The sequence below is a fragment of the Salvelinus alpinus genome, chromosome 3 (genome assembly GCF_045679555.1).
Source record: "Salvelinus alpinus chromosome 3, SLU_Salpinus.1, whole genome shotgun sequence".
In the NCBI taxonomy this organism is placed as follows: domain Eukaryota; kingdom Metazoa; phylum Chordata; class Actinopteri; order Salmoniformes; family Salmonidae; genus Salvelinus; species Salvelinus alpinus.
The window spans coordinates 90,024,782-90,048,507 of NC_092088.1; the positions used below are offsets into that span (position 1 = coordinate 90,024,782).

General features: G+C 47.3%; 1 protein-coding gene across 1 annotated transcript in view; it reads left to right on the forward strand.

Annotated features, from left to right (window-relative positions):
• Window positions 1–200: 200 nt before the first annotated feature.
• slc35f3b (solute carrier family 35 member F3b) overlaps window positions 201–23,726 on the forward strand; it is a 190,940-nt gene continuing 167,414 nt past the window's right edge. The window contains exons 1-2 of the mRNA XM_071394442.1: window positions 201–467; window positions 1,764–1,984. Coding sequence (XP_071250543.1) covers window positions 370–467; window positions 1,764–1,984 — 319 coding nt within the window. The 5' untranslated portion in view covers window positions 201–369. The remainder of the gene's footprint in view (window positions 468–1,763; window positions 1,985–23,726) is intronic.

Consider the following 23,726-nt stretch of genomic DNA (forward strand, 5'->3'; position numbering starts at 1 on the left):
ATTATGGCCTCAGTTAACAAAATTGACTAGATCATGCATCCAATTCCACAGACATGTTCCTAATCTAAAAAACGAATCACAAAAAATCGATTCCAGTTTGTAAGGCTACCTCAGGGTTCCACAAAAGTGGAATGCATTTCTGACCACCGGTAGGTGGCACTGTTGCAATGTTCGCCAGAAGCCCCGAGGTGTGCAAGCGGATGGAGATTGGAGAGCGCAATTGCCCCTATCTATCTGTGCGTGTTCAAATGATGTAATGCAACGGCATATGTGTGGGTGAGAAGAGAGAGGGACCATGTTATTTTTCTCCGTGGTTGAACTGGATTTACAGTACCGGGCTCGCGCTGTCCCCAATTGAGTGGCATTATCATGTACGGCGATGGAAAGGGCACTGTTTGGGACAGAGTCGGACGCCCCCGACGGGACTGCATGTGCTACCTCGGACCTCCGACAACTTTGATGCCCATGTAAGAATTATGATGAAGTTCTCAGTAGACTAGAATGTTCCAAAATTAGATAGGCTACATTGCATAGTAGCCGATAGAGTCAGTAAGTGCGTATACAACTAGGCTGTTGTTGGAAAATGTTCTTCATGCGTCCATGCGTAAAAGCAATTGCGGATAAAATAACCTTTGATAAAATAGCCTAAACCAGAATCACAAGTTAATTAGTCTAAGTCTACACTGAATGGTTACCTTCTGTTCAATTTTAACTGTTAATTGTTTATCTCACGGGCTTTGTGTTCTATCTTACCTGCAACTGCATTACCTGCACTGAAGAAAAAAAAGATATTCCTATATATGAAAGTTACAGTAACACATTAGTATCCAAACAATAGAATTAAATAACGTATCAAGCTATATGACTGTAAGCATTAATGGTCCAGCTGACGACTGAGCTGATGATAGGCGAAAGCTATCAGATCAACAGAAACGAATTTTTCAAGTTGACGAGTTGTGTTCATGTCATGCGAGTCCCTGGACCTCAGCATAATAGCCTACCGTTTAAACAGTCGGCAATTAGCCTAGAACAGATTGACACGGAGCAATACTTCAGTGGACACGACATTGTTAACGACGCCCATTCCCCATACAAATAAAGATCAGATAGGATAGGCTACTATTCCCACAACTCCGATTTCCCAGCGTAGGTTAGAAAAAAATGATAACATATACTAGTATAGTTTATGTTTTTCCCTGTGCCATTGGATAATATTATCCAGAGGAAGAGATGCCTAGGCCTACTTGTACAATGGCGCGCACTGGCGCACGCATCATAGACTGTCACAATTGCTTTGTCCCCATCCTTCCAAATCGCGTTGGCTCGATTTATTCATTAGCTACCAAAGCCTACGCGTAGGCTATCTTAACTCTATCGTTTTAATAAGGATTGCACAGTGCATGCATATACAGTACACAGCACTGTGGTCGCCCAGTCACTTTCGCTTAGCTTCTCTCTCCATCTCTGCCCCTCTCGAGCACATGGTCAGTGAAGGATGAAGATTTCCCGCTCTATGGCCTCCCAGCAGCGGCGTGTGGCTTCCACCAGTGTTGGAGGGAAACCAAACCAGCTCTTAACATTAGTGGTTGACTGAGTTGAAATTGACCGTGGGGAATCATGTTTTATCTTGTCCCGTCGACCACGGCCCTTCCGTCCGCACGCATTAGAACACTCGCAATCCGCTTGGTCTGAACGGGCCTCACCTCCCGCTCATGGTTCCGGACACTCTTCTAACCGCCTCTCATGTCATACTCTTTCTACAGCGGGATGCGGAAGTCCCCCGATGTGAGTCCCAGACGGCTTTCGGACATCAGCCCCCAACTGAGACAACTGAAGTATCTGGTTGTGGACGAGTCTATCAAAGAGGACACTTTAAAATCGTCCCGTTCCTTTGAAGACATTAACAGCGCGTCGATAGAGGAGCGGATCTTGAGGATCACTGGATACTATGGCTATCAGCCTTGGAACGCTGTCTACACCAACAGTGAGTTGACCAGTTTGCCTTTTTTTCTTTTTTTACAATTAGCTGCCTACCTGTGACTGTTACATGAATTATGCTGTGTAGAGTTTGTGTGATTTAAACTTTTATTGGGAATTTAGAAGTATTGAATTATGGGCTATATATACAGTGGGGAGAACAAGTATTTGATACACTGCCGATTTTGCAGGTTTTCCTACTTACAAAGCATGTAGAGGTCTGTCATTTTTATCATAGGTACACTTCAACTGTGAGAGACGGAATCTAAAACAAAAATCCAGAAAATCACATTGTATGATTTTTAAGTAATTAATTTGAATTTTATTGCATGACATAAGTATTTGATCACCTACCAACCAGTAAGAATTCCGGCTCTCACAGACCTGTTAGTTTTTCTTTAAGAAGCCCTCCTGTTCTCCACTCATTACCTGTATTAACTGCACCTGTTTGAACTCGTTACCTGTATAAAAGACACCTGTCCACACACTCAATCAAACAGACTCCAACCTCTCCACAATGGCCAAGACCAGAGAGCTGTGTAAGGACATCAGGGATAAATTGTAGACCTGTACAAGGCTGGGATGGGCTACAGGACAATAGGCAAGCAGCTTGGTGAGAAGGCAACAACTGTTGGCACAATTATTAGAAAATGGAAGAAGTTCAAGATGACGGTCAATCACCCTCGGTCTGGGGCTCCATGCAAGATCTCACCTCGTGGGGCATCAATGATCATGAGGAATGTGAGGGATCAGCCCAGAACTACACGGCAGGACCTGGTCAATGACCTGAAGAGAGCTGGGACCACAGTCTCAAAGAAAACCATTAGTAACACACTACGCCGTCATGGATTAAAATCCTGCAGCGCACGCAAGGTCCCCCTGCTCAAGCCAGCGCATGTCCAGGCCCGTCTGAAGTTTGTCAATGACCATCTGGATGATCCAGAGGAGGAATGGGAGAAGGTCATGTGGTCTGATGAGACAAAAATAGAGCTTTTTGGTCTAAACTCCACTCGCCGTGTTTGGAGGAAGAAGAAGGATGAGTACAACCCCAAGAACACCATCCCAACCGTGAAGCATGGAGGTGGAAACATCATTCTTTGGGGATGCTTTTCTGCAAAGGGGACAGGACGACTGCACCGTATTGAGGAGAGGATGGATGGGGCCATGTATCGCGAGATCTTGACCAACAACCTCCTTCCCTCAGTAAGAGCATTGAAGATGGGTCGTGGCTGGGTCTTCCAGCATGACAACGACCCGAAACACACAGCCAGGGCAACTAAGGAGTGGCTCCGTAAGAAGCATCTCAAGGTCCTGGAGTGGCCTAGCCAGTCTCCAGACCTGAACCCAATAGAAAATCTTTGGAGGGAGCCGAAAGTCCGTATTGCCCAGCGACAGCCCCGAAACCTGAAGGATCTGGAGAAGGTCTGTATGGAGGAGTGGGCCAAAATCCCTGCTGCAGTGTGTGCAAACCTGGTCAAGAACTACAGGAAACGTATGATCTCTGTAATTGCAAACTAAGGTTTCTGTACCAAATATTAAGTTCTGCTTTTCTGATGTATCAAATACTTATGTCATGCAATAAAATGCCAATTAATTACTTAAAAATCATACAATGTGATTTTCTGGATTTTTGTTTTAGATTCCTTCTCTCACAGTTGAAGTGTACCTATGATAAAAATTACAGACCTCTACATGCTTTGTAAGTAGGAAAACCTGCAAAATCGTCAGTGTATCAAATACTTGTTCTCCCCACTGTATATTTGACCTAAGTGTCGGGCCAATATCCATAACAGTCCAGACTAAATGTGCAAGATACCTAGAAACACGGTAAGACAAATAGCCTTTGTTTGAATTAGTGTGAACTATAAAAGTTGAGACAAAACATAATAAATGCTGTGTGTGCTCTCTCTGTGTGTGTGTGTGTGTGTGCTGTGTGTGTGTGTGTGTGTGTGTGTGTGTGTGTGTGTGAGTGTGAGTGTGAGTGTGTGAGTGTGAGTGTGTGTGTGTGAGTGTGGGTGTGGGTGTGTGTGTGTGTGTGTATCCCGCTGCTCCTAAGAACTAGCCTCTTTCACTATAATTAGCTGCATCAGTTGCTACCAAACAGCAATTAGCCTGTGAATTAGTGTTTGGTGTTTTGTTATGCATTAATCACCTAATTATATATGCATGGCTGTTGCAGTGGGGGTGAGAGTTGGGGCAAAGCAGCCCTGTTGTTTCAGCTGAATCATGTAAAAAGAATCACACAAACATGACACACACACACACGCACGCAGGCACACACACACACACACACACGCGCACACACACACAGAGTAGTGCCCAGAATTGAAACAATGAGTGAATATAGACAGGGAAGTCATGACCATCTTCATTAGGCACCTTCATTAATGTCATTATTCAGGTCAGGAAGAGAGGGTAAACGACAACACTTTGCTTAGGAATTTACTTTTCATCCTGCAGACAAGTTTTCAATGCATATAAAGCCGCTGCTCTGTAAGCCAAAGTTCCAGTGTTGTGCCTAACGTACTGTATACAGTAAGTTATGCGTGATGATGTTGATGATGATCACGATGATGTGTGTGTGTTTTTCGACCCCTTGGGATAAGCAGCATGTTGTGGGCGTGTGTGGGAGCAAACTGTAAACACCCAAACAGGTGATGTCACTGTCTTGCCTTGGTGGGTTCTTTGTGTGATGTCCTAGTTACAGTCCTATACAGACAGCAAAAACAAAGGACCCACACACACAGAAAGAGAGAGGGATATGGAGGTGTAAAAAAACAGGATTTTCCGTGGCATGGAGAAAACATTTCATTTCAGTCTCGTTCACATGAGCCCAATGAACCTGAGTAGTGTTTTATGACGCAAACAAATGTGTATTTTTAAAGAAAGAGTAGTTAAAATGAGGCTTTAGATGCTTCTAATCATCCTCAAAGGTTATGTGAACCAGTTATTCACTGACACCCATTTCTCTGCCTTCACTGTTGTTGGGAACGTGTTTTCTAAAACCTTTAGCCACCCCAGCCTTTTCCAAAAATGTACTGTGTGTTGTTATTTTGGGAAGAGATAGGTTTACATTTGTTTTTGCCAAACTCACACTGCTGTTTGTTTCTTGCTGTAATTTACTTGTGCTATCATCGCAAACACAGCATCTCACGGTTGGGCCCTGGTCAGAAGTAGTGTACTATATAGGGAATAGGGTGCCAGGCCTGGTCAGAAGTAGTGTACTATATAGGGAATAGGGTGCCTCTACCAGCCGTGAAATGAGACTGGTTTCTATATAAGCTCAGTGGTTTGGCCATGACGCATGCATGCACACACACACACACACACACACACACACACACACACACACACACACACACACACACACACACACACACACACACACACACACACACACACACACACACACACACACACACACACACACACACACACACACACACACACACACACACACACAGTCTGACATGAGTTTAGCCTCCTGTGTTACTGTCTCTTCTGAGCAGCAGTGATTGGTGGACAGACACAAGCTGTGTTGAAATACCCATACTAACATACTGTATGCTACATACTTAATGAGTATATACTACATACTATATACTATTAGTTCATTTTAGTATACTGTAAATGAACAGTATGCTTTCAGTTGAACGTACTAGGTCTTAGCCTGTCTACTGAAAGTTGATGCTGTTGCTATGCAACCTCTTGCTAGCTAGTTAAATCAAATCACATCAAATCAAAGTTTATTTGTCACGTGCGCCGAATACAACAGGTGTAGACCTTACAGTGAAATGCTTACTTACAGGCTCTAACCAATAGTGCGAAAAAAAGGTGTGTGTGTGTGTGTGTGTGTGTGTGTGTGTGTGTGTGTGTGTGTGTGTGTGTGTGTGTGTGTGTGTGTGTGTGTGTGTGTGTGTGTGTGTGTGTGTAGGTAAGTAAAGAAATAAAACAACAGTAAAAAGACATTTGAAAATAAGAATAGCAAGGCTATATACAGACACCGGTTAGTCAGGCTTATTGAGGTAGTATGTACATGTAGATATGGTTAAAGTGACTATGCATATATGATGAACAGAGTAGCAGTAGCGTAAAAGAGGGGTTGGCGGGTGCTGGGACACAATGCAGATAGCCTGGTTAGCCAATGTGCGGGAGCACTGGTTTGTCGGGCCAATTGAGTTAGTATGTACATGTAAATATGGTTAAAGTGACTGTGCATATATGATAAACAGAGAGTAGCAGTAGCGTAAAAAGAGGGGTTGGGGGGGCACACAATGCAAATAGTCCGGGTAACCATTTGGTTACCTGTTCAGGAGTCTTATGGCTTGGGGGTAAAAACTGTTGAGAAGCCTTTTTGTCCTAGACTTGGCACTCTGGTACCGTTTGCCATGCGGTAGTAGAGAGAACAGTCTATGACAGGGGTGGCTGGTGTCTTTGACCATTTTTAGGGCCTTCCTCTGACACCGCCTGGTGTAGAGGTCCTGGATGGCAGGCAGCTTTGCCCCAGTGAAGTACTGGGCCGTACATACTACCCTCTGAAGTGCCTTGCGCTCGGAGGCCGAGCAGTTGCCGTACCAGGCAGTGATGCAACCAGTCAGGATGCTCTCGATGTTGCAGCTGTAGAACCTTTTGAGGATCTCAGGACCCATGCCAAATCGTTTAGCATAACAAATGACTAGTTAGACATTTTACGTCTTCGGGTGTGTTCTTAAATTCAATCTGGAGTGCCAGAGTGCGCTCGTAAATTCAGAGCATTGTCAGATTGTCCATTTGTAAAATCAGAGTGTTTCGCTCTCGGAGCGCACACTGGACGCTCGGGCCGAGGAGTTGGGTTGATTTGAACTTGCTAGCTACTTCCAGACACAAATGAGACTACTCTGACCATTTTACTCGCCCTAGCAAAGCTGGTTAGGTAGTTTTCATGTTATCCAGAGCGTTGGTGACTGTAACTGTGCTGCTGGAAACAATTTAATTACGCTTTTTGCCGACGTTTACTGACATGGCCATATTCAACGGGTTTTGAGGCTCGTAAATTCCTTATTCTCCGCTCTGGTACACTCATACGAGAGTGCTCTGAAATCGGAGTAGATAGCCAGAGAGAATTTACGAAAGCACACGAATGTCCATTGAGAACGCACAATGACTATACCACTTAAGCTAAGAATGATGGGAAAAATCAAGTCAATAAACGTTGGGTAGTTAGTTACCCTATAGTTAATATACTGGCAAGTTTGATGTATAAGTAGCCAACTAACGCTAGGTAGCTAGCTAACAACATACCGGTACATACTGCTGTAATGATACGCTATGTGGTTCGTAAGGACAGCGTAGCTGTAACGATTCTCGTGGGCTGAAGGAAGAGTGGACCAAGGTGCAGCATTTAAAGTGTTCATAATTTCATCCAAAAACCAAATCGAACAAAAACAAAAACAGGAGACCTAGAGCGAAACAGTTCTGTCTGGTGCAGACACAAAAACAGAAAACAACTACCCACAAAACACAGGTGGGAAAAGGCTACCTAAGTTTGGTTCTCAATCAGAGACAACGATAGACAGCTAGCTGCCTCTGATTTAGAACCACACCCGGCCAAACACATAGAAATAGACAACATAGAACAAAAACATAGAATGCCCACCCCAACTCACGCCCTGACCAACCAAAATAGAGACATAAAAAGGATCTCTATGGTCAGGGCGTGACAGTAGCTAACAAATTGTCAGCCAATATAATGTGTAAGGTAACTTATTTGAAAAGTCAATACTTTATTACATTGCTCAACATTTTCTTAACATTTGTCATAATTAGTTAAAGCAGTGAATTTGTATCCGCTCTCGTTATACTTCGACTGCATATATTCCGCCATTTTCTTCAAATCTGGAAACGATGTGTAGCCATGCCCATTTCCTGAAGAATTGCATTATGGGCCCTAAAGTATGGAAATAGTGTCCTCTGCGTGTATACTTCATATTTTGCCGAATTTAGTATGACATCCTGGAACTTTTGGGTTACTAACTATATCCATACTATGACCAATAAGCATATTACATACTCAATTTACTTCACAAATAGTATGGTTAGTGCGGTTAGTATGAGTATTCGAACAGAGCTACAGTCTTTAGCTTCCTGTTGGCATGGTCCAACATCAACACTAAAATGGTCAAGTCCCATCCTCACTAGTATTTACAGTAACTAGCCTTGTCTGAGCCACAACGGCCTATAGGGTAGGAGCCTATCTCCAGGTCCTCTAGCGTTGGGCACCCCCAGGACCGAACACTAGTATTTACAGTAACTAGCCTTGTCTGAGTCACAACGGCCTATAGGGTAGGAGCCTATCTCCAGGTCCTCTAGCGTTGGGCACCCCCAGGACCGAACACTAGTATTTACAGTAACTAGCCTTGTCTGAGTCACAACGGCCTATAGGGTAGGAGCCTATCTCCAGGTCCTCTAGCGTTGGGCACCCCCAGGACCGAACACTAGTATTTACAGTAACTAGCCTTGTCTGAGTCACAACGGCCTATAGGGTAGGAGCCTATCTCCAGGTCCTCTAGCGTTGGGCACCCCCAGGACCGAACACTAGTATTTACAGTAACTAGCCTTGTCTGAGCCACAACGGCCTATAGGGTAGGAGCCTATCTCCAGGTCCTCTAGCGTTGGGCACCCCCAGGACCGAACACTAGTATTTACAGTAACTAGCCTTGTCTGAGTCACAACGGCCTATAGGGTAGGAGCCTATCTCCAGGTCCTCTAGCGTTGGGCACCCCCAGGACCGAACACTAGTATTTACAGTAACTAGCCTTGTCTGAGTCACAACGGCCTATAGGGTAGGAGCCTATCTCCAGGTCCTCTAGCGTTGGGCACCCCCAGGACCGAACACTAGTATTTACAGTAACTAGCCTTGTCTGAGCCACAACGGCCTATAGGGTAGGAGCCTATCTCCAGGTCCTCTAGCGTTGGGCACCCCCAGGACCGAACACTAGTATTTACAGTAACTAGCCTTGTCTGAGTCACAACGGCCTATAGGGTAGGAGCCTATCTCCAGGTCCTCTAGCGTTGGGCACCCCCAGGACCGAACACTAGTATTTACAGTAACTAGCCTTGTCTGAGTCACAACGGCCTATAGGGTAGGAGCCTATCTCCAGGTCCTCTAGCGTTGGGCACCCCCAGGACCGAACACTAGTATTTACAGTAACTAGCCTTGTCTGAGTCACAACGGCCTATAGGGTAGGAGCCTATCTCCAGGTCCTCTAGCGTTGGGCACCCCCAGGACCGAACACTAGTATTTACAGTAACTAGCCTTGTCTGAGTCACAACGGCCTATAGGGTAGGAGCCTATCTCCAGGTCCTCTAGCGTTGGGCACCCCCAGGACCGAACACTAGTATTTACAGTAACTAGCCTTGTCTGAGCCACAACGGCCTATAGGGTAGGAGCCTATCTCCAGGTCCTCTAGCGTTGGGCACCCCCAGGACCGAACACTAGTATTTACAGTAACTAGCCTTGTCTGAGTCACAACGGCCTATAGGGTAGGAGCCTATCTCCAGGTCCTCTAGCGTTGGGCACCCCCAGGACCGAACACTAGTATTTACAGTAACTAGCCTTGTCTGAGCCACAACGGCCTATAGGGTAGGAGCCTATCTCCAGGTCCTCTAGCGTTGGGCACCCCCAGGACCGAACACTAGTATTTACAGTAACTAGCCTTGTCTGAGTCACAACGGCCTATAGGGTAGGAGCCTATCTCCAGGTCCTCTAGCGTTGGGCACCCCCAGGACCGAACACTAGTATTTACAGTAACTAGCCTTGTCTGAGCCACAACGGCCTATAGGGTAGGAGCCTATCTCCAGGTCCTCTAGCGTTGGGCACCCCAAAGACCGAACACTAGTATTTACAGTAACTAGCCTTGTCTGAGCCACAACGGCCTATAGGGTAGGAGCCTATCTCCAGGTCCTCTAGCGTTGGGCACCCCCAGGACCGAACACTAGTATTTACAGTAACTAGCCTTGTCTGAGTCACAACGGCCTATAGGGTAGGAGCCTATCTCCAGGTCCTCTAGCGTTGGGCACCCCCAGGACCGAACACTAGTATTTACAGTAACTAGCCTTGTCTGAGTCACAACGGCCTATAGGGTAGGAGCCTATCTCCAGGTCCTCTAGCGTTGGGCACCCCCAGGACCGAACACTAGTATTTACAGTAACTAGCCTTGTCTGAGCCACAACGGCCTATAGGGTAGGAGCCTATCTCCAGGTCCTCTAGCGTTGGGCACCCCCAGGACCGAACACTAGTATTTACAGTAACTAGCCTTGTCTGAGCCACAACGGCCTATAGGGTAGGAGCCTATCTCCAGGTCCTCTAGCGTTGGGCACCCCCAGGACCGAACACTAGTATTTACAGTAACTAGCCTTGTCTGAGTCACAACGGCCTATAGGGTAGGAGCCTATCTCCAGGTCCTCTAGCGTTGGGCACCCCCAGGACCGAACACTAGTATTTACAGTAACTAGCCTTGTCTGAGCCACAACGGCCTATAGGGTAGGAGCCTATCTCCAGGTCCTCTAGCGTTGGGCACCCCCAGGACCGAACACTAGTATTTACAGTAACTAGCCTTGTCTGAGTCACAACGGCCTATAGGGTAGGAGCCTATCTCCAGGTCCTCTAGCGTTGGGCACCCCCAGGACCGAACACTAGTATTTACAGTAACTAGCCTTGTCTGAGTCACAACGGCCTATAGGGTAGGAGCCTATCTCCAGGTCCTCTAGCGTTGGGCACCCCCAGGACCGAACACTAGTATTTACAGTAACTAGCCTTGTCTGAGCCACAACGGCCTATAGGGTAGGAGCCTATCTCCAGGTCCTCTAGCGTTGGGCACCCCCAGGACCGAACACTAGTATTTACAGTAACTAGCCTTGTCTGAGCCACAACGGCCTATAGGGTAGGAGCCTATCTCCAGGTCCTCTAGCGTTGGGCACCCCCAGGACCGAACACTAGTATTTACAGTAACTAGCCTTGTCTGAGTCACAACGGCCTATAGGGTAGGAGCCTATCTCCAGGTCCTCTAGCGTTGGGCACCCCCAGGACCGAACACTAGTATTTACAGTAACTAGCCTTGTCTGAGCCACAACGGCCTATAGGGTAGGAGCCTATCTCCAGGTCCTCTAGCGTTGGGCACCCCCAGGACCGAACACTAGTATTTACAGTAACTAGCCTTGTCTGAGTCACAACGGCCTATAGGGTAGGAGCCTATCTCCAGGTCCTCTAGCGTTGGGCACCCCCAGGACCGAACACTAGTATTTACAGTAACTAGCCTTGTCTGAGCCACAACGGCCTATAGGGTAGGAGCCTATCTCCAGGTCCTCTAGCGTTGGGCACCCCCAGGACCGAACACTAGTATTTACCGTAACTAGCCTTGTCTGAGTCACAACGGCCTATAGGGTAGGAGCCTATCTCCAGGTCCTCTAGCGTTGGGCACCCCCAGGACCGAACACTAGTATTTACAGTAACTAGCCTTGTCTGAGTCACAACGGCCTATAGGGTAGGAGCCTATCTCCAGGTCCTCTAGCGTTGGGCACCCCCAGGACCGAACACTAGTATTTACAGTAACTAGCCTTGTCTGAGTCACAACGGCCTATAGGGTAGGAGCCTATCTCCAGGTCCTCTAGCGTTGGGCACCCCCAGGACCGAACACTAGTATTTACAGTAACTAGCCTTGTCTGAGCCACAACGGCCTATAGGGTAGGAGCCTATCTCCAGGTCCTCTAGCGTTGGGCACCCCCAGGACCGAACACTAGTATTTACAGTAACTAGCCTTGTCTGAGCCACAACGGCCTATAGGGTAGGAGCCTATCTCCAGGTCCTCTAGCGTTGGGCACCCCCAGGACCGAACACTAGTATTTATTACCGTTGTTTAAATATAGCTGGAGCTTTCAGAGACACACAGTGAGCTAACTAGACTAGAATGGAGACATTGTGGATGGAACATTGGACTGGGCCTGCCAACTGCCTGTTCTGTTATCATACCACTGCCACTCTGTCTGCCTGGAACTCATCATCATATAGGCCAGCAGGACAGGATACCTTGTAAGGCAGTAACATCATAGACATTTAAATGTTGTTAACAATAGCACTCCTCCTCTTTCCCAACATATTCTTCTTTGTTTGGGTTAATGGCTGTTGGAAATAAATACATGAATAAATGAACAAATGAATGAATGACTCTTATTTGACAATCTTAAAAAGTATAGGGTTGTTTTAACTATGAGAAAACAACAAACCACCCTTACATTGAGGGTAATGTCTGTGTAATATTACCATTAGGGGTGATGTCTGTATAATGTTACCATTGATGGTAATGTCTGTGTAATGTTACCATTAGGGGTAATGTCTGTGTAATATTACCATTAGGGGTAATGTCTGTATAATGTTACCATTAGGGGTAATGTCTGTATAATGTTACCATTAGGGGTAATGTCTGTATAATGTTACCATTAGGGGTAATGTCTGTGTAATATTACCATTAGGGGTAATGTCTGTATAATATTACCATTAGGGGTAATGTCTTTGTAATGTTACCATTGGGGGTAATGTCTGTATAATGTTACCATTAGGGGTAATGTCTGTATAATGTTACCATTAGGGGTAATGTCTTTGTAATGTTACCATTGGGGGTAATGTCTGTATAATGTTACCATTAGGGGTAATGTCTGTATAATGTTGCCATTAGGGGTAATGTCTGTATAATGTTACCATTAGGGGTAATGTCTGTGTAATATTACCATTAGGGGTAATGTATGTGTTATGTTATCATTGGGGTAATGTCTGTGTTATGTTACCATTAGGGGTAATGTCTGTGTTATGTTATCATTAGGGGTAATGTCTGTGTAATGTTATCATTGGGGGTAATGTCTGTGTAATGTTACCATTGGGGGTAATGGCTGTGTTATGGAAATAGATGGAGGAGACTAGACTAGAATGGTGACAGCTGAGTGATGTGTTGAAATGTTGTCAAGCTGGACAATGTGTTATGTATCCCCTGCTGGACTACTGAATGTGTGTGTGTGTATGTGTATGTGTGTGTGTGTGTGTTAATAAAAAATAAAAATAAATATATATATTTCACCTTTATTTAACCAGGTAGGCTAGTTGAGAACAAGTTCTCATTTGGAACTGCGACCTGACTAAGATAAAACATAGCAATTCAACACATACAACAACACAGAGTTACACATGGAATAAACAAACATACAGTCAATAATACAGTAGAAAAAGTCTACATACAGTATGTGTGTGTAAGACTCTGGCCAGGGCGTGTGACAGTGTGCATTACACAGGAAAGGGAGATGGTTCTGCCTATACGTGCACACTGGGCAGAGATGGGTCTGAGGGCCACACACAACAACAACAACATCAACATCAACATGGGTGGTCTGCTGAGGCTGAAATGACATGTATCTGAATTATTGATCAAATAGGAAACAAATGAACCAGCCAGAACTGGGCCTGCTATATTTCTAATGTCAGACTGGAACAGACTGCCTAATGAAGCCTCACATAATCACATCAAATCAACGTAGGCCAACGTGTCAGAACTTGTCGTACACCATATGGTCACTTGACAGCCACGCTTCTTAAACGTCCAACTCCCTAGCCCTCCCAATGCAGTATCGAGAGTCTTCTGGGTATATGACACCGTTTATTGGTTTTGTTGTGTGAGTTGTATGTTTTGGATATCAGTTATATAGTGTATATACTGCAGCCATTCTAATAGGCTGGAATTTGACTGGAACTTGTGTTCTAACTGAGAAGGCTTTGGAAGGAACCTCCCACTTTGAGGTGGTCCCTCGCTAGCCCACTGGGCACACACTGGTTGAATCAATGTTGTTTCAATGTAATTTGGCAACGTATTGCGATGTGGAATCTATGGAGAAAATTTATTCAAACATAAAATGTTACTATCAATATTGAAAAAAGGTCAAATAAAACGTAGAATAAATAATAAATTAAATGTCATTTCAGCCACCCAATATATATTGAATATAGGATGAAAAATATTTTTTTCATTTCTATGTGGAATTTTCAATGTATACATAGTTCTGATGATTATGTTGAAATTAGATTGATGTAACAACCTGTTTTACCATCATTTCGATCTTTACAATGCTGCTGGAAATGGTTGATGACTTTTTTCAAATCCAATGTATTTTCCACATTGATTCCAGGTCACAATACGTTGACAAATGATGTTGAAACAACGTTGATTCAACCAGTGTGTGCCCAGTGGGCTAGCTAGGGTTCACCTTAAAGCTTATTCTATACCTCTTGCAGTGTTGGCATTGTCAGATGTGTGTGTGTGTGTGTGTTGGGTGGTTGAGGGATGTTCCAATGTGATGTAGAAAGTTCTGTTCTGTTATGCAACAAGATCAAATGAATTATTGAGGAGGATGGGTAGATCACACCTGCTGCTGGACCCCTGCTTGTCCCCACTGGAGTCTCTCTAGCTCTCCATGCTGGACCCCTGCTTGTCCCCACTGGAGTCTCTCTAGCTCTCCATGCTGGACCCCTGCTTGTCCCCACTGGAGTCTCTGGCTCTCCATGCTGGACCCCTGCTTGTCCCCACTGGAGTCTCTCTAGCTCTCCATGCTGGACCCCTGCTTGTCCCCACTGGAGTCTCTGGCTCTCCATGCTGGACCCCTGCTTGTCCCCACTGGAGTCTCTCTGGCTCTCCATGCTGGACCCCTGCTTGTCCCCACTGGAGTCTCTCTGGCTCTCCATGACTCCTGCTGCATCTCTGGGAGAACCAACTTGTCTCTATTGGTGCCATTTCACTAGATGAACCAAACCGTGTCGGGCCGAGCCGGAACCAACACAAACTAGCCTTGTTGGTTCATGGTTGTTTTCCATTTGCCATGGAGCTGGAAACAGGACCAGGTTTAATTATCGGGGAAAAACTGCTAGTGACGATTTTAAGACAGCAATAGATGACGCAATTTACCAGCAACTCTACCAACACCCTTTAGTATCCAACTCTACCAACACCCTTTAGTACCCAACTCTACCAACACCCTTTAGTATCCAACTCTAACAACACCCTTTAGTATCCAACTCTACCAACACCCTTTAGCACCCAACTCTACCAACACCCTTTAGCACCCAACAGTACCAACACCCTTTAGCATCCAACTCTACCAACACCCTTTAACACCCAACTCTACCAACACCCTTTAACACCCAACTCTACCAACACCCTTTAACACCCAACTCTACCAACATGTCACGTTCCTGACCTATTTCTGTTAGTTTGTTGTATGTGTTAGTTGGTCAGGACGTGAGTTTGGGTGGGCATTCTATGTTGTGTGTTTCTATGTTGGTTTAGGGTTGCCTGGTATGGCTCTTGATTAGAGGCAGGTGTTTGGCGTTCCTCTAATTAAGAGTCATATTTAGGTAGGTTGTTTCACTGTGTTCGTTGTGGGTGGTTGTCTCCTGTGTCAGTGTTTGTCGCACCATACGGGACTGTTCGGTTTGTGTTGTACATCGTAATTTTTTTGTGTAGGCTATTTTCCCTGTTCGTGCGTTCTCGTGTTTTATGTAAGTTCGTCGTTCAGGTCTGTCTACTCCGTTTGTTGTTTTGTTAGTTTATAGTGAAGTTCGTGTTTTCGTCTTGTCTTTAATAAATATTATGTGTTCACAACCCGCTGCGCCTTGGTTCCCTCAATACTCCTCCTTTTCGGTTGAAGAGGAGGAGGACCACCGTTACAGAACCACCCACCAATCCAGAACCAAGCAGCGTAATTTCGAGCAACGGGAGAGTATACAGGACTTGTGGAGTTGGGAGCAAGTATTTAACGGAGAAGGACCATGGGCTAAAGTGAATCACCGTCCATGGGAACAGCTGGAGGCAGTTCGGAGAGCGGAGGAAAAGAGAGAAAGGAACCGGCGTTATGAGGGGACGCGTCTTGCACGGAAGCCCGAAAAGCCCGTGAGTAACACCCAAACATTTCTTGGGGGGGGGCTAAGAGGTAGTGGGCCTAGGGCAGGTAGGAGACCTGCGCCCACTTCCCAGGCTTACCGTGGAGAGCGGGAGTACGGGCAGACGCCGTGTTACGCAGTAGAGCGCACGGTGTCTCCTGTACGTGTGCATAGCCCGGTGCGGGTTATTCCACCTCCCCGCACTGGTAGGGCTAGATTGGGCATTGAGCCAGGTGTCATGAGGCCGGCTCAACGCGTCTGGTCTCCAGTGCGTCTCCTCGGGCCGGCATACATGGCACCTGCCTTAGGCATGGTTTCCCCGGTTCGCCTACATAGCCCGGTGCGGGTTATTCCACCTCCCCGCACTGGTCGGGCGACCGGGAGCATTCAACCAGGTAAGGTTGGGCAGGCTCAATGCTCAAGAGAGCCAGTACGCTTGCACGGTCCGGTATTTCCGGCGCTACCTCCCCGCCCCAGCCCAGTACCACCTGTTCCTCCTCCACGCACTCTCCATGTAGTGCGTGTATCCAGTTCGGTGCCTCCAGTTCCGGCACCACGCACTAAGCCACCTGTGCGTCTCCAGAGTCCTGTACACACTGTTCCTTCTCCCCGCACTCGCCCTGAGGTGCGTGCCCTTAGCCCGGTACCACCAGTGCCGGTACCACGCACCAGGCCTATAGTGCGCTTTGAGAGGTCAGTGTGCCCTGTCCCTGCTCCCCGCACTAGGCTTGAAGTGCGTGTCTCCAGTCCGGTGCCTCCAGTTCCGGCACCACGTACCAGGCCTACAGTGCGTCTCAGCCGGCCAGAGTCTGCCGTCTGCCCAACGGCGCCTGAACTGTCCGTCTGCCAAGCGCCGCATGAACTGCCCGTCTGTATTGAGCCTTCAAAGCCGCCCGTCTGCCATGAGCCTACAGAGCCTTCCGCCAGACTGGAGCCGCTAGAGCCTTCCGCCAGACAGGAGCCGCTAGAGCCTTCCGCCAGACAGGAGCAGCCAAAGCCTTCCGCTAGACAGGATCAGTCTGAGCCATCCGTCTCCGCAGCGCCATCTGAGCCATCCGTCTCCCCAGCGCCGTCTGAGCCATCCGTCTCCCCAGCGCCGTCTGAGCCATCCGTCTCCCCAGCGCCATCTGAGCCATCCGTCTCCCCAGCGCCATCTGAGCCATCCGTCTCCCCAGCGCCATCTGAGCCATCCGTCTCCCCAGCGCCATCTGAGCCATCCGTCTCCCCAGCGCCGTCTGAGCCATCCGTCTGCCCCGAGCCATTAGAGCCGCCCGTCTGTCCCGAGCCGTCAGAGCCGATAGTCAGTCAGGAGCCGCTAGAGCCATTCGTCAGACAGGATCTGCCAGAGCCGCCAACTAGACAGGATCTGCCAGAGCCGCCAACTAGACAGGATCTGCCAGAGCCGCCAACCAGACAGGATCTGCCAGAGCCGCCAACCAGACAGGGTCTGCCAGAGCCGCCAACTAGACAGGATCTGCCAGAGCCGCCAACTAGACAGGATCTGCCAGAGCCGTCAACCAGACAGGATCTGCCAGAGCCGCCAACCAGACAGGAACTGCCAGAGCCGCCAACCAGACAGGATCTGCCAGAGCCGCCAGTGAGCCATGAGCGTCCAGAACCGCCAGTGAGCCATGAGCGTCCAGAGCCGTCAGCCAGCCATGAGCGTCCAGAGCCGTCAGCCAGCCATGAGCGTCCAGAGCCGTCAGCCAGCCATGAGCGTCCAGAGCCGTCAGCCAGCCATGAGCGTCCAGAGCCGTCAGCCAGCCATGAGCGTCCAGAGCCGTCAGCCAGTCATGAGCTGTCCCTTAGCCCAGAGCGGCTATTTACCCAGAACTGCCCCTCAGTCCAGAGCTGTCTCTCTGTCCGGAGCTGCCTTTCAGTCCGGAGTTGCCCCTCTATCCTGAGCTACCTCTCTATCCTGAGCTACCTCTCTATCCTGAGCTATCCCTCTGTCCTGAGCTATCCCTCTGTCCTGAGCTATCCCTCTATCCCGGGGCTGCCCCTTGTATTGATGTTACCCAAAGGATTAAGTGGGTGTAGTATGAGGGTGGTCATTTGTAGGGGGAGATGGAAGCTGGGATTGACTATGGTGGGGTGGGGACCTCGCCCTGAGCCTGAGCCACCACCGTGGTCAGATGCCCACCCAGACCCTCCCCTAGACTTTGTGCTGGTGCGCCCGGAGTTCGCACCTTATGGGGGGGGTTATGTCACGTTCCTGACCTATTTCTGTTAGTTTGTTGTATGTGTTAGTTGGTCAGGACGTGAGTTTGGGTGGGCATTCTATGTTGTGTGTTTCTATGTTGGTTTAGGGTTGCCTGGTATGGCTCTTGATTAGAGGCAGGTGTTTGGCGTTCCTCTAATTAAGAGTCATATTTAGGTAGGTTGTTTCACTGTGTTCGTTGTGGGTGGTTGTCTCCTGTGTCAGTGTTTGTCGCACCATACGGGACTGTTCGGTTTGTGTTGTACATCGTCATTTTTTTGTGTAGGCTATTTTCCCTGTTCGTGCGTTCTCGTGTTTTATGTAAGTTCGTCGTTCAGGTCTGTCTACTCCGTTTGTTGTTTTGTTAGTTTATAGTGAAGTTCGTGTTTTCGTCTTGTCTTTAATAAATATTATGTGTTCACAACCCGCTGCGCCTTGGTTCCCTCAATACTCCTCCTTTTCGGTTGAAGAGGAGGAGGACCACCGTTACACAACACCCTTTAACACCCAACTCTACCAACACCCTCTACTATCCAACTCTACCAACACCCTTTAGCACCCAACTCTACCAACACCCTTTAGCACCCAACTCTACCAACACCCTTTAGCACCCAACTCTACCAACACCCTTTAGCATCCAACTCTACCAACACCCTTTACTATCCAACTCTACCAACACCTTTTAGCATCCAACTCTACCAACACCCTCTACTATCCAACTCTACCAACACCCTCTACTATCCAACTCTACCAACACCCTTTAGCATCCAACTCTACCAACACCCTCTACTATCCAACTCTACCAACACCCTCTACTATCCAACTCTACCAACACCCTTTAGCATCCAACTCTACCAACACCCTTTACTATCCAACTCTACCAACACCCTTTACTATCCAACTCTACCAACACCCTTTAGCATCCAACTCTACCAACACCCTCTACTATCCAACTCTACCAACACCCTCTACTATCCAACTCTACCAACACCCTTTAGCATCCAACTCTACCAACACCCTTTACTATCCAACTCTACCAACACACTTTACTACCCAACTCTACCAACACCCTTTAGCATCCATCTCTACCAACACCCTTTACTATCCAACTCTACCAACACCCTTTACTACCCTACTCTACCAACACCCTTTAGCACCCAACTCTACCAACACCCTTTAGCACCCAACTCTACCAACACCCTTTACTACCCAACTCTACCAACACCCTTTACTATCCAACTCTACCAACACCTTTTAGCATCCAACTCTACCAACACCCTCTACTATCCAACTCTACCAACACCCTCTACTATCCAACTCTACCAACACCCTTTAGCATCCAACTCTACCAACACCCTCTACTATCCAACTCTACCAACACCCTCTACTATCCAACTCTACCAACACCCTTTACTATCCAACTCTACCAACACCCTTTAGCATCCAACTCTACCAACACCCTCTACTATCCAACTCTACCAACACCCTCTACTATCCAACTCTACCAACACCCTTTAGCATCCAACTCTACCAACACCCTTTACTATCCAACTCTACCAACACACTTTACTACCCAACTCTACCAACACCCTTTAGCATCCATCTCTACCAACACCCTTTACTATCCAACTCTACCAACACCCTTTACTACCCTACTCTACCAACACCCTTTAGCACCCAACTCTACCAACACCCTTTAGCACCCAACTCTACCAACACCCTTTACTACCCAACTCTACCAACACCCTTTACTACCCAACTCTACCAACACCCTTTACTACCCAACTCTACCAACACCCTTTAGCACCCAACTCTACCAACACCCTTTAGCACCCAACTCTACCAACACCCTTTAGCACCCAACTCTACCAACACCCTTTAACATCCAACTCTACCAACACCCTTTAGTATCCAACTCTACCAACACCCTTTAACACCCAACTCTACCAACACCCTTTAACACCCAACTCTACCAACACCCTTTAACACCCAACTCTACCAACACCCTTTAACAGCCAACTCTACCAACACCCTTTATCACCCAACTCTACCAACACCCTTTAGCACCCAACAATACCAACACCCTTTAGCACCCAACTCTACCAACACCCTTTAACACCCAACTCTACCAACACCCTTTAGTATCCAACTCTACCATCACCCTTTAGCACCCAACTCTACCAACACCCTTTAGTATCCAACTCTACCAACACCCTTTAACACCCAACTCTACCAACACCCTTTAACACCCAACTCTACCAACACCCTTTAACACCCAACTCTACCAACACCCTTTAACACCCAACTCTACCAACACCCTTTACTACCCAACTCTACCAACACCCTTTAGCATCCAACTCTACCAACACCCTTTAACACCCAACTCGACCAACACCCTTTAGCACCCAACAGTACCAACACCCTTTAGCACCCAACTCTACCAACACCCTTTAGCACCCAACTCTACCAACACCCTTTAACACCCAACTCTACCAACACCCTTTAGCACCCAACTCTACCAACACCCTTTAGCACCCAACTCTACCAACACCCTTTACTACCCAACTCTACCAACACCCTTTATCACCCAACTCTACCAACACCATTTAGCACCCAACTCTACCAACACCCTTTAGTATCCAACTCTACCAACACCCTTTAGCATCCAACTCTACCAACACCCTTTAACACCCAACTCTACCAACACCCTTTAACACCCAACTCTTCCAACACCCTTTACTACCCTACTCTACCAACACCCTTTAGCACCCAACTCTATCAACACCCTTTAGCACCCAACTCTACCAACACCCTTTACTACCCAACTCTACCAACACCCTTTACTACCCAACTCTACCAACACCCTTTACTACCCAACTCTACCAACACCCTTTAGCACCCAACTCTACCAACACCCTTTAACACCCAACTCTACCAACACCCTTTAGCACCCAACTCTACCAACACCCTTTAACATCCGACTCTACCAACACCCTTTAGTATCCAACTCTACCAACACCCTTTAACACCCAACTCTACCAACACCCTTTAACACCCAACTCTACCAACACCCTTTAACAGCCAACTCTACCAACACCCTTTATCACCCAACTCTACCAACACCCTTTAGCACCCAACAGTACCAACACCCTTTAGCACCCAACTCTACCAACACCCTTTAACACCCAACTCTACCAACACCCTTTAGTATCCAACTCTACCATCACCCTTTAGCACCCAACTCTACCAACACCCTTTAACATCCGACTCTACCAACACCCTTTAGTATCCAACTCTACCAACACCCTTTAACACCCAACTCTACCAACACCCTTTAACACCCAACTCTACCAACACCCTTTAACAGCCAACTCTACCAACACCCTTTATCACCCAACTCTACCAACACCCTTTAGCACCCAACAGTACCAACACCCTTTAGCACCCAACTCTACCAACACCCTTTAACACCCAACTCTACCAACACCCTTTAGTATCCAACTCTACCATCACCCTTTAGCACCCAACTCTACCAACACCCTTTAGTATCCAACTCTACCAACACCCTTTAACACCCAACTCTACCAACACCCTTTAACACCCAACTCTACCAACACCCTTTAACACCCAACTCTACCAACACCCTTTAACACCCACCTCTACCAACACCCTTTAGCACCCAACTCTACCAACACCCTTTAGCACCCAACTCTACCAACACCCTTTACTACCCAACTCTACCAACACCCTTTATCACCCAACTCTACCAACACCATTTAGCACCCAACTCTACCAACACCCTTTAGTATCCAACTCTACCAACACCCTTTAGCATCCAACTCTACCAACACCCTTTAACACCCAACTCTACCAACACCCTTTACTACCCAACTCTACCAACACCCTTTACTACCCAACTCTACCAACACCCTTTAGCACCCAACTCTACCAACACCCTTTAACACCCAACTCTACCAACACCCTTTAACACCCAACTCTACCAACACCCTTTAACATCCGACTCTACCAACACCCTTTAGTATCCGACTCTACCAACACCCTTTAACACCCGACTCTACCAACACCCTTTAACACCCAACTCTACCAACACCCTTTAACACCCAACTCTACCAACACCCTTTAGCACCCAACTCTACCAACACCCTTTAACATCCGACTCTACCAACACCCTTTAGTATCCAACTCTACCAACACCCTTTAACACCCAACTCTACCAACACCCTTTAACACCCAACTCTACCAACACCCTTTAACAGCCAACTCTACCAACACCCTTTATCACCCAACTCTACCAACACCCTTTAGCACCCAACAGTACCAACACCCTTTAGCACCCAACTCTACCAACACCCTTTAACACCCAACTCTACCAACACCCTTTAGTATCCAACTCTACCATCACCCTTTAGCACCCAACTCTACCAACACCCTTTAGTATCCAACTCTACCAACACCCTTTAACACCCAACTCTACCAACACCCTTTAACACCCAACTCTACCAACACCCTTTAACACCCAACTCTACCAACACCCTTTAACACCCACCTCTACCAACACCCTTTAGCACCCAACTCTACCAACACCCTTTAGCACCCAACTCTACCAACACCCTTTACTACCCAACTCTACCAACACCCTTTATCACCCAACTCTACCAACACCATTTAGCACCCAACTCTACCAACACCCTTTAGTATCCAACTCTACCAACACCCTTTAGCATCCAACTCTACCAGCACCCTTTAACACCCAACTCTACCAACACCCTTTACTACCCAACTCTACCAACACCCTTTACTACCCAACTCTACCAACACCCTTTAGCACCCAACTCTACCAACACCCTTTAACACCCAACTCTACCAACACCCTTTAGCACCCAACTCTACCAACACCCTTTAACATCCGACTCTACCAACACCCTTTAGTATCCAACTCTACCAACACCCTTTAACACCCAACTCTACCAACACCCTTTAACACCCAACTCTACCAACACCCTTTAACAGCCAACTCTACCAACACCCTTTATCACCCAACTCTACCAACACCCTTTAGCACCCAACAGTACCAACACCCTTTAGCACCCAACTCTACCAACACCCTTTAACACCCAACTCTACCAACACCCTTTAGTATCCAACTCTACCATCACCCTTTAGCACCCAACTCTACCAACACCCTTTAGTATCCAACTCTACCAACACCCTTTAACACCCAACTCTACCAACACCCTTTAACACCCAACTCTACCAACACCCTTTAACACCCAACTCTACCAACACCCTTTAACACCCACCTCTACCAACACCCTTTAGCACCCAACTCTACCAACACCCTTTAGCACCCAACTCTACCAACACCCTTTACTACCCAACTCTACCAACACCCTTTATCACCCAACTCTACCAACACCATTTAGCACCCAACTCTACCAACACCCTTTAGTATCCAACTCTACCAACACCCTTTAGCATCCAACTCTACCAGCACCCTTTAACACCCAACTCTACCAACACCCTTTACTACCCAACTCTACCAACACCCTTTACTACCCAACTCTACCAACACCCTTT